Source organism: Conger conger, chromosome 10 (assembly GCF_963514075.1).
Source record: "Conger conger chromosome 10, fConCon1.1, whole genome shotgun sequence".
Lineage (NCBI taxonomy): Eukaryota > Metazoa > Chordata > Actinopteri > Anguilliformes > Congridae > Conger > Conger conger.
Window position 1 is genome coordinate 40,260,291 of NC_083769.1, and position 14,580 is coordinate 40,274,870.

The 14,580-nt window shown below is 48.4% G+C and overlaps 1 protein-coding gene across 5 annotated transcripts in view; it reads right to left on the minus strand.

Annotated features, from left to right (window-relative positions):
* Positions 1-14,580, minus strand: part of LOC133138664 (arginine-glutamic acid dipeptide repeats protein-like) — a 184,190-nt gene that overhangs the window by 28,299 nt on the left and 141,311 nt on the right. For 3 of the 5 annotated variants that reach the window (XM_061257599.1, XM_061257602.1, XM_061257601.1), the window contains one exon: positions 2,343-2,423. In XM_061257599.1, coding sequence (XP_061113583.1) covers positions 2,343-2,423 — 81 coding nt within the window. Of the gene's footprint in view, positions 1-2,342; positions 2,424-3,191; positions 3,419-14,580 lie in introns of those variants that run through there. The other 2 variants (XM_061257603.1, XM_061257604.1) reach the window with 2 other exon arrangements.

Sequence of the window (14,580 nt, forward strand, 5' to 3'; positions counted from 1 at the left end):
GCCGGGTTACGTAAGGCTTCATTAAAAATGCACTGTCTGTGTGCAGGGCAGACCTCTCCACAGGACCGCATATCCGACCAGCAGGACACACTGCCTCTGAGCTGCTGCTCTCTCTCAGCCAAAAACCTGCACTACTACTGCACTAATCTCGCACATACTCACAACATCTAAAGCTGCATTTAAATATACCTCAGCAATGTAAAACAGGAATGAATTTATTTTACATTAAAACTGCAGTCTTATTCAAACTTGCACAGATTACCATTGAGAAATGGGTGGCAGTAATCCAGATGAGGTAAAAACAGGTTGTCCAATGACAAATGTAGGAAGGTATCAACAGTCTGCGCTGCATGTGCCATGTATGTGTGAACATGTATGTGTTGTCCGTACACAATATGGGTTTGTTTTACATTTCCTCGTTGGTTTATAAAACTAATTACTGAGCGCTGGTAAATACTACTTCTCATGAGGCACATGGTGGTGCAATTCCTCTGCACTTGCCAGTGGAAATAAAGTGTTAGCAGTAAAATAATAATAATAAAAAGCCCCCCCCCCCCCCCCCCCCCCCCGAAGCAGAGCTCTAAAGCACTCATGTAAGCATTCAGCAGAGTACTTATGTATTCAGAAAATAGCCAAAGTGAATACACTGGGCTAGTTGGGATTTTTTATTGTGATTAGTTATAGTTCAGTGGAGTATGTGTACAATTTCAGTAGATTATGCGACAAAGTGAAAGCCAACGTGCTGATGAAAATGAAAACCCAATGTTGCGCACACAGATAATGCTGAACAGAGGCAGTGCTCCCCCAGCCCCGGGCACACGGGCTGCGGCCCCACGCACAGCGGAGACGGACGGACTGACAGGTGAAACGGACGACAGCGTTGTGTAACTCCGCGGAGGCGTGGCGAGCCGGGAGTCGTGACCTCTCGGCTCACCCTGATAAATCAGGGCCGAACGGGGGGACTCCGCAACACGGCCGCCCGCCGGGAGCCTGCGGAGGTACTGCCTCACAGGCCGCTCCAGCCTGGGGGCCCCCTTCACCGAGGCCCCCCGGGGACTGGAGCTGCCTCGGCCACCAGTCGTCACAAACCAGTGCAAATACTGCGTTATTTCACATGGAAAAATGCCACACGTGATGCCTTTTCACAGTGGCGTTTGTGTAGCCACATCAACGCGTCTGCGTTCTGTAACTGCTGCTCAAAGTGCTGTGCTCCACGGACGGGGTAAGGTGTGAGATATTCAAATGAGATGACGCACTCGCAGGAACTTGCATAACCGAATGCGGAAGTGCAAGCGCCTAAAATTGGAAAAGCATCTTTGAAATTAGTTGCCCAGTACGACTGACTTGTATAACCAAAATATGCTGCCGCTGGATTATGTTCTAAGAAAAATAAGCACTCAATGTGCTCCGAGTAAATAGCTGAGTGTGAAAATGTACTTTTGCGACCAGCAGACACAACAGATGGCAAATGCACCAAAACAGAAAAATTAAGGATCGACACGTCAAGGGAAGGGGAGCTATATCAGCCTCTGTTGATGAAAAATAAGAATCACATTTCCTGCAGGAAACGAAGACTCGCACTCAAACTTGTCTGAGCAATCCTGCTGGACTGAAAAATAAAAAACGGATCGTACACTTAAAAAAGACTTGCGCTACAGGCAGGAGAATGACTGGATCACAAACTAAAGGTTATAAAGAGCTCAATGTCTCAGGCAGGTTATTGATTGACAGGTTCACTGACAGGCTCTGCTTGATGGGAGGTGAATGTGTGTGTTGAGGGCAGACACCACATGGCAAAGGAAATTGAAACCAAAACAATCAGTTCCAGGTCAGAGGTCACAATTAGGCTTGAGTGAAGCGTTTAAAAAAAAAATTTTTAAAGGGGGGGGGGGGAGCACAGGAGTTAAAGAGAATTTCTCTCCCAGGAAGGGAAGTTTAGGACAAGGAATATTTCTGCATGTTAACCGCCCCACACTAAGGATGTAGGTTTGCTTAGATATTTAACTTTGTCAAACATCTGGTGAAATGACTGGTGGTGTCAATTTTAAAGGAATAAACCAAAAAACATATAATGACAGATACATCGCTATCAAGTGATCTACCACCGTCACAAAACTTCACGGTGGGAAACCGCTTTAATATTCGTATGATTTTCCCACTGAAACCCCACCGATATTCCCTCAAACTATTCCTGACCCGTGTAGCTGCTTTCTTAATGGTGGGAATACGCTGCAGCAGTGGCAGAAACGTGCAGAGCGGTTTCGGGGAGAAGGAGCAGAATTCACCTCGCGGTACTCAACAGGGTTTGGGTTCGCACACACGGGGGGGAAACGTGTCCTTACCGTCTCCTTGTTGGGCAGCAGCTCCTTACGGATCCTGAAGAAGTTCTTCCCGTACTGCCTCAGCCCTTTAATGAACCGCTTCTGTTTTTCACAGAAAAGAGAGAGAAAATAAAATCAGCCACAGCCAATACGGACGCCTCCGGAGAAGAAACGAGCTTCAAAAAAACGCCACTGCGTTATTGTTATTTATTTATTTATTACAAACTTCTGCGCTTTAAAGCGCCTATTCTTCTTAATCGACACATCTCAGACACACGAGGAAATGAGAAAATCAGGAAGACTGCCAGAGAATATAAGCAATACACCGAGCTGCAGAGACAGGACGGCGTATTTTTATTACACGAGCTCTGATAAATGATGAAAATATCAGTGCTAAAATCCTCCAGTTCGGTGCCGAGCAGTAACTTTGACAAGTTTCCATGAATCACACGGCTCCGTGTCCCTCTCTTTCTCTCTCTCTCTCACACACACACACACACACACATTTCTCTTCATTACATGCCCCCGCTCGGAAATCTCTAAATGTAGCAGGAAATTCCGCACAACCGGAGGGAGTTTATAAATCTACTTTACGCGTAAGCCCTTAACTGTACACGCGACACAAGACCTACAGACATTTACAAAAAAAACAAGCGAGCGAGACAGAGCGAGCGAATGGAAATGGAAGGAGGACAGGAATGATGACTTCAAAACAATGTTGCCAAAATCACTGAAAACGGGAAAAATGTAAAAATCCGTCATTCCAAAGAGAGAAATGCTAACACCTATTCCTTTAAGAGCCACTGCTGCGTGTGCCATAAAAAGCACAAAACATTCATAAGCGGCCAAGCAGACAGCCAACACATTTACTTTTCCAGCTCCGGAGAGAAACCCGCTCCTCAGCGACACGATCCCGACGCTCCCGCTAAGTAACTCCGCCACAAACTCCGAGGAGAGCGGGGAACAAATCCGCACATCCGGCCCCAGGTACGGCTAAAATCCCAGGTGCAAATCCACAAAGTCTCGGAAGGTGGGCAGCTTTTTCCAAGCAAGAAACGGCTTGTCACTCTGTGCTCCTCCACTACAAAGGGGCAGGCTTTACATGTGATCTTTCTGCTGGAGAGCCTGTGGTCTGCAGCGGGCTGGAAAACCCGGAGCGGAGCGGGAGCTGTGTGGCGGAGCGGGAGCTGTGTGGCGGAGCGGATGTCTCTGAGCTCTGAGTGCCAGCGCTGGCTGCAGGTCTCTGTGCCGTGAGAGAACCCAAACAGCAACCTGCACTCAGCCTGCCGCTCCAACAGCACAGCCTCCTGCTGCTGCTCAGAACAAGCAGCCTTCAGCGCTCCCTGCCTGTGCTGAGTGCCTAACCACACACACACTCACACACACACACACTCTCCCTCACACACACACACACACACACACACACACACACACACACACACACACACGCAGGCACGCACACACACACACACACACACACACTAACACACACACACACACTAACACACACACACACACACACACACTCTCCCTCACCCTCACACACACTCTCCCTCACACACACAGGCAGGCACGCACGCACACACTCACAGGCACACACACACACACACAAACACGCACACACACACACGCACACACGCACACATGCAGGCACGCACACACACTCACACACACTCTCCCTCACACACACACACACACACTCTCCCACATTCTCCCTCACACACACAGGCAGGCACGCACGCACACACTCACACACACACACACACACTCACACTCATATGCACACAAACGCATGAGCGCATACGCACAGGCACACAAACACACACATTGACACACGTGTGCATACGTACACACAGATGCGTGCGCATGCACACAGGCACACGTACAGTACACACACACACGTGGGCATACACGCGCATACACAGACACAGGGCAGGCTGGAACGGCGTGTAAGTGTGGAAAAAGGCTTTAGGCACAGTGAAAGGAGATGGGCACAGAGTAAAACCTGACACGGAATTCCTGTAGTCACCAGGCACAAGGAGCACATGCACACAGGCCAACTATTTCCCAACTGCTATTTAACACCAACCGTCAATAAACAACCAGGATTGCGGAGGGGATTCTGAAGGTCACATGACTCACAGTGCAAGTTGCAGTCATGAAGGCTTAAGCAATATTACTTGAAGTAATAGAAAAAGACAAATTGGAGAAACTGAACATGCAATTTCCTCTTCCTATTGAACCCCTCCCACTACCGCACAGGATCAGTCATAAAAGACAGTTATGAGGTCATTTAACAATTTAGTCCACTTCAACACAGAAAAAGACTTTATACCTGTAAATAATGTAAATATTTACTGAACATAACATGAGTTTGCAGGAGCCAGTGATGATCCAGTAGGTGGAGCCATCTACACCATTTGTGCTTCTACATACTTTGCATGTATGTATTCTATATTAAACACTCAATCTCCTCTCCACTCAATGCAACAGGGCAGCCTGTAGCGTAGTGGTTATGGTAAATGTCTGGGACACGCAAGGTCGGTGGTTCTAATCCCGGTGTAGCCACAATAAGATCAGCACAGTCGTTGGGCCCTTGAGCAAGGCCCTTAACCCCTGTCTGCCAAATGCCAACAATGTAATGCAATGTAATGTACAACTATCCCTCAAATTATCAGGGCAAAACTCAACCTATAGTCATATTTTTGCTTGGTCTTAAGACAAGCACTTAATTATTACTACACAAACACTAGTAAATACAAATGTTGGCAAAACAAATGTCAAATGTCAAAAATCACGGAACTACAAAACTAATGATCAGAAATGAAGTCCTGAGCATTTTTGCTGCTATAAGCCACTGTGAGGTAAATTAAGATTTTAGGACATCGGCTCTCACTAAATGGCCTTTTGTACAGTCACTGATGTATCTATGCCGTCACTCATTCTACACAATTCTGACACTCTCTGACCACACACACCATACACAGACACACACACACAACGACAGACACACACACACACACACACACACACACACACACACACACACACACACACACACACACACACACACACACACACACACACACACACACACACACACACACACACACACACACACACACCATCACCGACACACTTCCCTGACAGCAGTACAGTGGTGGAAATCAGGCAGTAAAAGCGGCACATGCTGTGTGCAGCTGGCAGGAGGGATTAGGTTATTCAGAACTCAACCCCAAGCAAAAGACTACATACCGACCGCCAGCCTTGAGCCGGCAACAGCCCTGCCCAAATACAAACATTTCAATCTCACATTTCCAGCAGGAAACGAAGACTCGCACTCAAACTTGTCTGAGCAATCCTGCTGGACTGATTGACAGGAATATTTCACAGAACACATAAACCCACCCAGGTCAAAGTGTGGCTAAACCATTCAGGACTTGGGGTCTGAGGCAATGAGAGTCAAATCATCTTCAACTGCAGCGTCCTGCTCCAATTAAGTTCCCCTAATGAAGATCCCCTGCCACGGTGTTTACACTGCTCTGCTGGCTGACAGATGTACACTCTGTCCCTCTCCCTCCATTTTGGCTCTTTGCACAGCTCTACTAGCTGAGAGATGTACGCTGTCTCTCTGCCTCCATTTTGGGTCTTTGCATTGCCCTGCTGGCTGAGAGATGTACACTCTGTCCATTTGCCACCATTTTGGCTCTTTACGCTGCTCGGCAAGCTCGGAGATGTACACTCTGTCCCTCTGCCTCCATTTTGGCTCTTTATGCTGCTGCGCTGGCTCAGAGAAGTACACTCTGTCCCTCTGCCTCCATTTTGGCTCTTTACGCTGCTCTGCTGGCTGAGAGATGTACACTCTGTCCCTCTGCCTCCATGTCGGCTCTGCTTTGAGGCTCCATTTCAGCTGCCCGGGCGCGCTACGCTCCCAGCCCCGCTAATAAATCATCCGCCAATCTGCACCGCGGATCGCCCCGCCCGCGCCTCCACCGCTCCGGCCTGCTGTTGCTAGGCAACCATTTGGAAGGGGGGGGGGAGGGGGGGGGGGGCAAGTCAGGGACTATGTGCAGGAGCGCTACCAAATTGCCAGGCGCTCTGTTGAAACAACAGGCTTCTCTCTGTCAGAAATCGTTCCAGAGATCTGGCTCTTCTCCCTGACTCTAGCTCTAGCGTGCTCTCTCTCTCTCTCTCTCCCCTCCCTGCATATAACAGTTCACAATTGTGAAGCAAAACACTGAACACAAAAGGAGGAGCAGGGAGAAATAAAATAATGGAAAAACTCAAAAGGCTATTGTCGTGCGCACAAGCTTCCTGTTCAAAAGTTAATTGTTAAAAGCTGCACAACTGGCTGAGATCATGCCCACGTGTACGGAAACAAAGGAAGGACACTGTCTATGAGATTGAAAAAAAAATTCTAATAAAATTCTCACTGACAAAACCACCAGCTAAATTAGCCTCAACTCTTAACTATGCAAGTCTACCGTTCAACTACGAAGCCACAGAATGCAAACCTAACTTTTGGAATCTGTGGAATTATTCCTAATTTTAATGCATTTTCTTATTTATTTCCCGAGCAGGCAAGGTTTACACACTTGAAAACAAGCAAGACAATATGGCACGTCTTAAAACTAGAGGTGCGTGACCAAACCATTATTTATGCTTGTAAATCAATCTGCACTCTGCTGGAAAATCTTGGGACCTGCACTCATAAATAGCACACTGGAAAGGCACCCTCTAGATTAGCTACCATAAAATATACATTTTAAGACTGTGTATAAACACATTTTGATCACATCACATCAGTCACATCAGATCCAGATAAGTTCAACAAATACAATGCAAGCTTATTGAAAAAATGATGAAACAAAGCATACAAAGTATTTTTGCAGCCTGCTAGAAAAATAAAGCTTTTTATTAAATATTAATATTGGCAAAATAATAAATACCTGCATCTTTCTTGTATGTAACAAGTGTGTAGTGTATATATAATTTGTGTAACCAAATACCTGGCTTTAACCCATTTTTCATGAAGCAAAGATACTTTGTTACACGTGTAAGTCTCCATCGTCATGTGTGAATGATTTATACCTCTGATGAATAATGTTGGCTCATGGCATGTGCACATTAAGCATTAAGAGTTATGTGCCGCGTTCTTTCTGTGGACTCTTACTCTGGCTTTCCAGGGCCTGTCACAGGAGAGCCAATGAGAGGCAGAGGACCGGGTTGTACTGAAGGGCTCTGATTTTCAGAGCCTCACTGGGTTTAACACAAACACGCACACGCACGCGCACACGCACACATACACACACACGCACGCACACGGACGGACACGGACACACACATGCACACATACACACACACGCACGCACACGGACGGACACACACACGGACACGGACACACACACGCACACATACACACGCGCACGCACACATACACACACACGCACGCACGCACACGGACGGACACGGACACGGACACACACATGCACACATACACACACACGCACGCACACGGACAGACACACACACGGACACACACACGCACACATACACACGCGCACGCACACATACACACACACGCACGCACGCACACGGACGGACACACACACGCACACGGACACGGACACACACGCACACACACACACACACATACACGCACACACACACGGTCGCGCACAGACACGCACGCACACGCACAGGGACACGGACACACACACACACACACACACACGCACACACACACACATACACGCACACACACACGGTCGCGCACAGACACGCACGCACACGCACAGGGACACGGACACACACACACACACACACACACACACACGCACACGCACGCACACGCACAGGGACACGGACACACACACGCACACACACACGCACACATACACACACGCACACATACACACACACACGCACGCACACACACGCACACACACGCACTTTCAGACTCAGCAGATCTTGACATAAAAACAGAAAACTTACTTGGATGAATGTGCCACATGGGAGCCCCATGTTGCATGGAATGTACATTTACTTAACAGCAGAGCTCCATGACTTACAATACCGAATATCTGAACCCCACCTCTAACCTCAAACACTGACTGCAGCTCTGCAAGACTACAATCATTTACAGCTCCAGGCTGGAAGACTTTAACCAGTTACCTTTTGTTGTTGTTCTTTCTTCTTTTATAAACAAGCATTGCAGAACTGATCCAAGTGATCAAGGACTGAATGGAAAGATGAATATACAAGGAACACAATCTCAATCTCAAGCTCACCTGCACTTTTCATTAAAAAACTAGATAATCCAGGACATTTTATTTCAGTTGTAGAGCAGAGGTTTAAAAACACAGATGACCACAGGCCGCTAGTAGTAATGTCCCCACGACAGAAAGCCCTTTGCTGAGAGAAACACACACACACACACACACACACACACACAGCAGCCCCACTCTTTCCACATTTCCAGTACGTTAGGGACTGCCAAGAGTTTCAGGAAATTCTTAGATCCTCCCTTCCTGCAGACTGCAGTCAGAATAAAACAATCTCCCCGCTTTGTGCAGCAGAGCATGAGAAAGAACAGAACTCTCTCAGCCTATTAGTGCCTGAATGCGTACACAACTACTGAGCTCCCTAAAACTTCATCTGCAGAGGAGCGACTGAAAGCTATCCTATTTACCTTACAGCCATCCCCCGCCTAACGTCATACAACTGCACACAAACACAATCTAGTGTCTATGCCAGCACGTAGATAGTGGATGAGATACAACTTCAGCCATTACCTACCGTACTCATAGCATTTACACATCTCTAAAATGTTCTTTTGAGTCATGTTTTTCCCATTAATTTCAGGAATGTTTGGCGAAGCGATACAAAGAACACTAAAACTCCTCTGAAATGAACTCAGCAATGGAAGCACTGGGGACAACGACCCATGGAATCCATTAGCAATCCCCACTGCAGTTCTGAACATCACCACCGGGTGGCGCTTCCTGCGAGAGACAGTGCACACGAGCCACTTATCCAGTCTGTGGCCTTCCGTCCTCCCATTCATCACCCGCGGACAGGCGGGCAGATGATTCACACTAAGCCTGAGGAATTGATCAGCCCTCCGCCTCAGGACATAGATCAGGCCCGGCGGGATATCGAGTCCTCTCCTCGATGTTGTTCACGTGTCTCTGCTCATCAAGCTGATGGATTCTGAGCCCCAAAAAACCGTCTGGCTGAGGGAATGCTGAAAGCGCTGATGAGAAACACTGTACATTGCATTTACAGATTAAGCTTAAAGATTTAGAAACTCTCAATGTCTCCCAATGTCGGGTGGACACCACCAGCAGCCATTTTATGAAGGACATATTTCCTGTACATAAATATGAGCAACAGAGGCTAATACTGACGCACATCGGGCCCCAACTCATCAACAGTGCAAGAAGAGGAAGGGCTGAAGGGCTTCTAAATACTTTTGGAGGAGGCTCCACCTAAACCTCCACGCCAGCTGAAAATCTCTCTTCACTGAACCACCCGGAAAAAAAAATAAACAAATAAAAGCAGTGGTTGAAAAATATTAGTCATGAGTCGACCGTGAATCAAATAACGTTCACGGAAAAAAGGCTGACGCCAGAGAAAGAGGAGGGGGTGGAGGGGGGGGGGCTGACCCAGGGGAAGAGAGGACTCTCAGTTCAGAAACCTTCACCGTCCCTTTTATTCACATTTCAAAGACGGGGGGCGCACAGAGGATGAGGACTCCGAGGGGGAGAGACACACCGCCCCAGCGGATGAAAGGCCATAAATAAAAGAAGAGGAGCTGGGAAAGTATCCACGCCAAGGTCAGGGATAAATTTACACCTGTTCCTCAAGGCTGGAGAGCTGCAGCGGCACGGCGTGAAACCCCATCCCCAGGGCCGCGTGCAGACCGGGCCCCGTACCCCACCTCAGGGCCCCGTACCCCACCTCAGGGCCCCGTACCTCCATCCCAGGGCCCCGTACCCCATCCCAGGGCCCCGTACCCCATCCCCAGGGCCCCGTACCCCCATCCCCAGGGCCCCGTACCCCACCTCAGGGCCCCGTACCCCACCTCAGGGCCCCGTACCTCCATACCAGGGCCCCGTACCCCATCCCCAGGGCAGCGTGCAGGCCGGGCCCCGTACCCCATCCCAGGGCCCCGTACCCCATCCCAGGGCCCCGTACCCCCACCTCAGGGACCCGTACCTCACCTCAGGGCCCCGTACCCCCATCCCCAGGGCCCCGTACCCCCATCCCCAGGGCCCCGTACCCCCATCCCAAGGCCCCATACCCCCATCCCAGGGCCTCCGTACCCCCATCCCCAGGGCCCCGTACCCCCATCCCCAGGGCCCCGTACCCCCATCCCCAGGGCCCCGTACCCCCATCCCAGGGCCCCGTACCCCCACCCCAGGGCCCCGTACCCTGATCCCCAGGGCCGTGTGCAGGCCGGGCCTCCGTACCCCTACCCTGGGGAGTGCGACTCCCTACGGCTGACTGGGGAAAACTCCAACCCAAACCCCAGCATCCGCAAAGCATTCCGGGACCTCATCCCACATGCAATTAGCCTGCTGCTACTAATAAGCACCGTGATGAAATTCACACGGCAAACGATACACAGGAACGATATTTGCCCTACATTTTAAGTGTGGTCGACAGTAACGATATTTGCCCTGTTTTAAGTGTGGTCGACAGTAACAATATTTGCCCTGTTTTAAGGGCGGTCGACAGTAACGATATTTGCCCTGTTTTAAGGGGCGGTCGACAATAACAGTATTTGCCCCATGTCTTAAGTGAGATCGACAATAACACCTTTTCACAGTTTGCCTCTTGCTCCAGCTTATAAATAAAAATATGAAATTGAAGCTAAAAATCGCTGCCTCATTTTGATCCTAGCATATAAGTGGTACACCAGCCCATAAAACAGATGGTCAAGTTGGCAAGCCAATAAAGAAGACTGGCTGCAATGAATAAAAAAAGAACATGGATCAAAGTATAGAGAGAAGGCAAAGGCTGGCTGTAGCAGAGTTGTACTCAGAGTCGTATACTGGAGCTGGCTGGATTCAGGCTTCAGTAATGAAGGGCTGGGAAGCTAATTAAGAGCAGGGTGGTGTGTGGGGACAATGTCACCACGCTGCGGACTCCGCAGGAAGGCAGCGAACCCTGCCCTCAGCCACCACGCATAAACAAACAGAATTAATAAGTTTGCGCACTGCAGACGGGCCACTTAATGGCTTTCCATTAGCCGCAGTCCTGCCCAGGGCCCTGGCTCTGTGTAAGACTGTCCATCACGGTTAATTAAAAAGCTTGTTTATTTATTTCACATCATGGCCGGGGTCTGGGACAGGCCATCGCTCCGCTACCCAACACAAACTACCTATGGAGAATAAAAATAGACACTGCTAATGCTAAAGCGCATTTATCCAGCTGTGAACTTTCAAACACACGGTCATATGCACCAAGAGATTCCTGTCTGAATTATTTACTGTTTGCCTGTAAGTCAAATAAAAATAAATAAATAAATAAATAACTTTTTTTATGGAGCTTATGCAAGCTTCAGTGATTTTTTGTGCTAATGAAGTCCACTGCTTTCTGAGCAAACAGCCATTGACCTTCTTTGTTCAGAGGAAGCAGGTGGTAGCTCCACGCTAAAGCTAATCAGAGGTAAAAAAATTATTACTGACCGATGATGAGAATGATCCAAACCTTTGTATACCTTATTGTACATATACCACACCTCCAGTATGTTCAGTCTCGGAGGAGTACCACATGAATAATGTACCACCACTCAGGTTACCGTCATGGCCATAGACCCTTATTAGGTATTCAACAAGCCAGTCATCTTGTGATTAAAAAACAGGCCATGAGCAGCCCAACGACAAGGCTAACAGGCTACTTTAAATTAGATATTGGCTAGCTAGTTCATACTACTGACAAGTGTGATCAGCATTGCAATTTGACCAGTTACCAGTGCAGCATACCTACATACAGTTATTTAAAACCTGCACACCCAAATTACTATTGAGTAAAACGCTTGAATAAAACAATGTGTGTAAAAGCAATAAAACGGTTCAAAACAAAGAGGATAGATGTACCGTCTGCTGTATGGACCAAGCAGGACTGAGAGCGAGCTTCACAAACAGCCCAGCTCTCAGGCATCCTAATATGCACCAACGAGCACCGCCGAAGGGTTCATTAGCAAATAAAAATAAATTCAGTCGCAACAAAAGGAAAAAAACTATTTCAGCAAACAAGGATATCGGCTAGGCTCCAATTACTGCCAATCTCATTCTATGCCGCGACTGAATTTTCCCAATCTGTATGCTAATAATTCAGAGAACGTGTAAATCCACTTCATTCACGCAGCATTACGTCAGAATATACTGTACCTATTTTACATACATACGCTTATATAAAGCACGACTTCAAATTAAAATGAAAACATTGGTCGCTTCCATGTTAGGAAATTAGCCAATTCTCTGCCTAGTCAATGAAAAACAAGAACTCAGAGAAAAGGCTGTACGTTGCAGCAAGCTTCCACATACTTTCTGTTATATTGATTAAGCATTTCCATTAACGTTGGGCACAGCCTAACGTGCAGTGCATTGAGGGTAGCCATCGACACTGCGCTCTGTGCGAAACCACATTAGTGGCTAAGCAGCCTGTCGAATCACCGCGAGGGCTACGGCCGAAACTCCATTTACAAGTCACCCTTTAGAGAGCCCAGAAGCGGGAACAATGCCTCCGTAATGAAAACAGTTCTGCGGGTGCCCTGCTTGATTCACCTCAGTATTGCAGAGCAGCGAACGAACGCAGCCGAATGATCAATGTTCTGCTCTCCTCCTGGTGGGAATGTGTGCGACCAGGTGTGTCTGCGGGCGGTAAACAGGATGCAGCTGCCCCGATCTCTTTATAGAGCCGTGTTGGTTGAGGAGAAGTGATTCAACGCAGTCCCGACTCTGCCAGCGTTTCCCCCCTCTCCCCGGCGAGCGCACCATAAATAGGTTCAAACGAGAAAAGTGTATTAACCGAACAGCGCCTTAAAAGCGCCACGGCCCAATGGAATGAATAAATTTAGATAACCAAATCCGAGATGGGGGGGGGGAGGAGGAAATGCACTTTGAAGCACTGCACGGGGCCATCGACAATCCAGCGAAGGTGGGATTTAAGAGTGTTCCTGAGGCGGACGCAAGTTGGACGCACAGCTAGGCCAGGTGTGAGAGTGTGTGTGAGACGTGTGTGTGACGTGTGTGAGACGTGTGTGAGACGTGTGTGAGACGTGTGTGAGACGTGTGTGAGTGTGTGTGAGTGTGTGTGTGTGTGAGAGTGTGAGAGTGTGAGAGAGCGTGAGAGTGTGTGAATGTGTGAGTGTGTGTGAGTGAGAGTGTGAGTGAGTGTGTGTGAGTGAGTGTGTGAGAGTGTGAGTGTGTGAGAGTGTGAGTGTGTGTGAGTGAGTGAGTGTGTGAGTGAGTGTGTGAGTGAGTGAGTGTGTGAGAGTGTGTGAGAGTGTGTGAGAGTGTGTGTGAGAGTGTGTGAGTGTGTGTGAGAGTGTGTGAGAGTGTGTGTGAGTGTGTGTGAGAGTGTGTGTGAGTGAGTGTGAGTGTGTGTGAGAGTGTGTGAGAGTGTGTGAGAGTGTGTGTGAGTGTGTGTGAGAGTGTGTGTGAGTGAGTGTGTGAGAGTGTGTGTGGGATTGTGAGTGTGTGAGAGTGTGAGTGTGTGAGAGTGTGTGTGAGAGTGTGTGTGAGAGTGTGTGAGTGAGTGTGTGAGTGAGTGTGTGTGAGAGTGTGTGTGAGAGTGTGTGAGTGAGTGTGTGAGTGAGTGTGTGAGTGAGTGTGTGAGTGTGTGTGTGAGTGAGTGTGTGAGTGTGTGTGAGTGTGTGTGAGTGTGTGTGAGTGTGTGTGAGAGTGTGTGAGAGTGTGTGTGAGTGTGTGTGAGAGTGAGTGTGTGAGTGAGTGAGTGAGAGTGTGTGTGAGAGTGTGTGTGAGTGAGTGTGAGTGTGTGTGAGAGTGTGTGAGAGTGTGTGAGAGTGTGTGTGAGTGTGTGTGAGAGTGTGTGTGAGTGAGTGTGTGTGAGTGTGTGTGAGAGTGTGTGTGAGAGTATGTGTGAGAGTATGTGTGAGAGTGTGTGTGAGAGTGTGTGTGGGATTGTGAGTGTGTGAGAGTGTGTGTGAGAGTGTGTGTGAGTGAGTGTGTGAGAGTGTGTGTGGGATTGTGAGTGTGTGAGAGTGTGTGTGAGTGAGTGTGTGAGT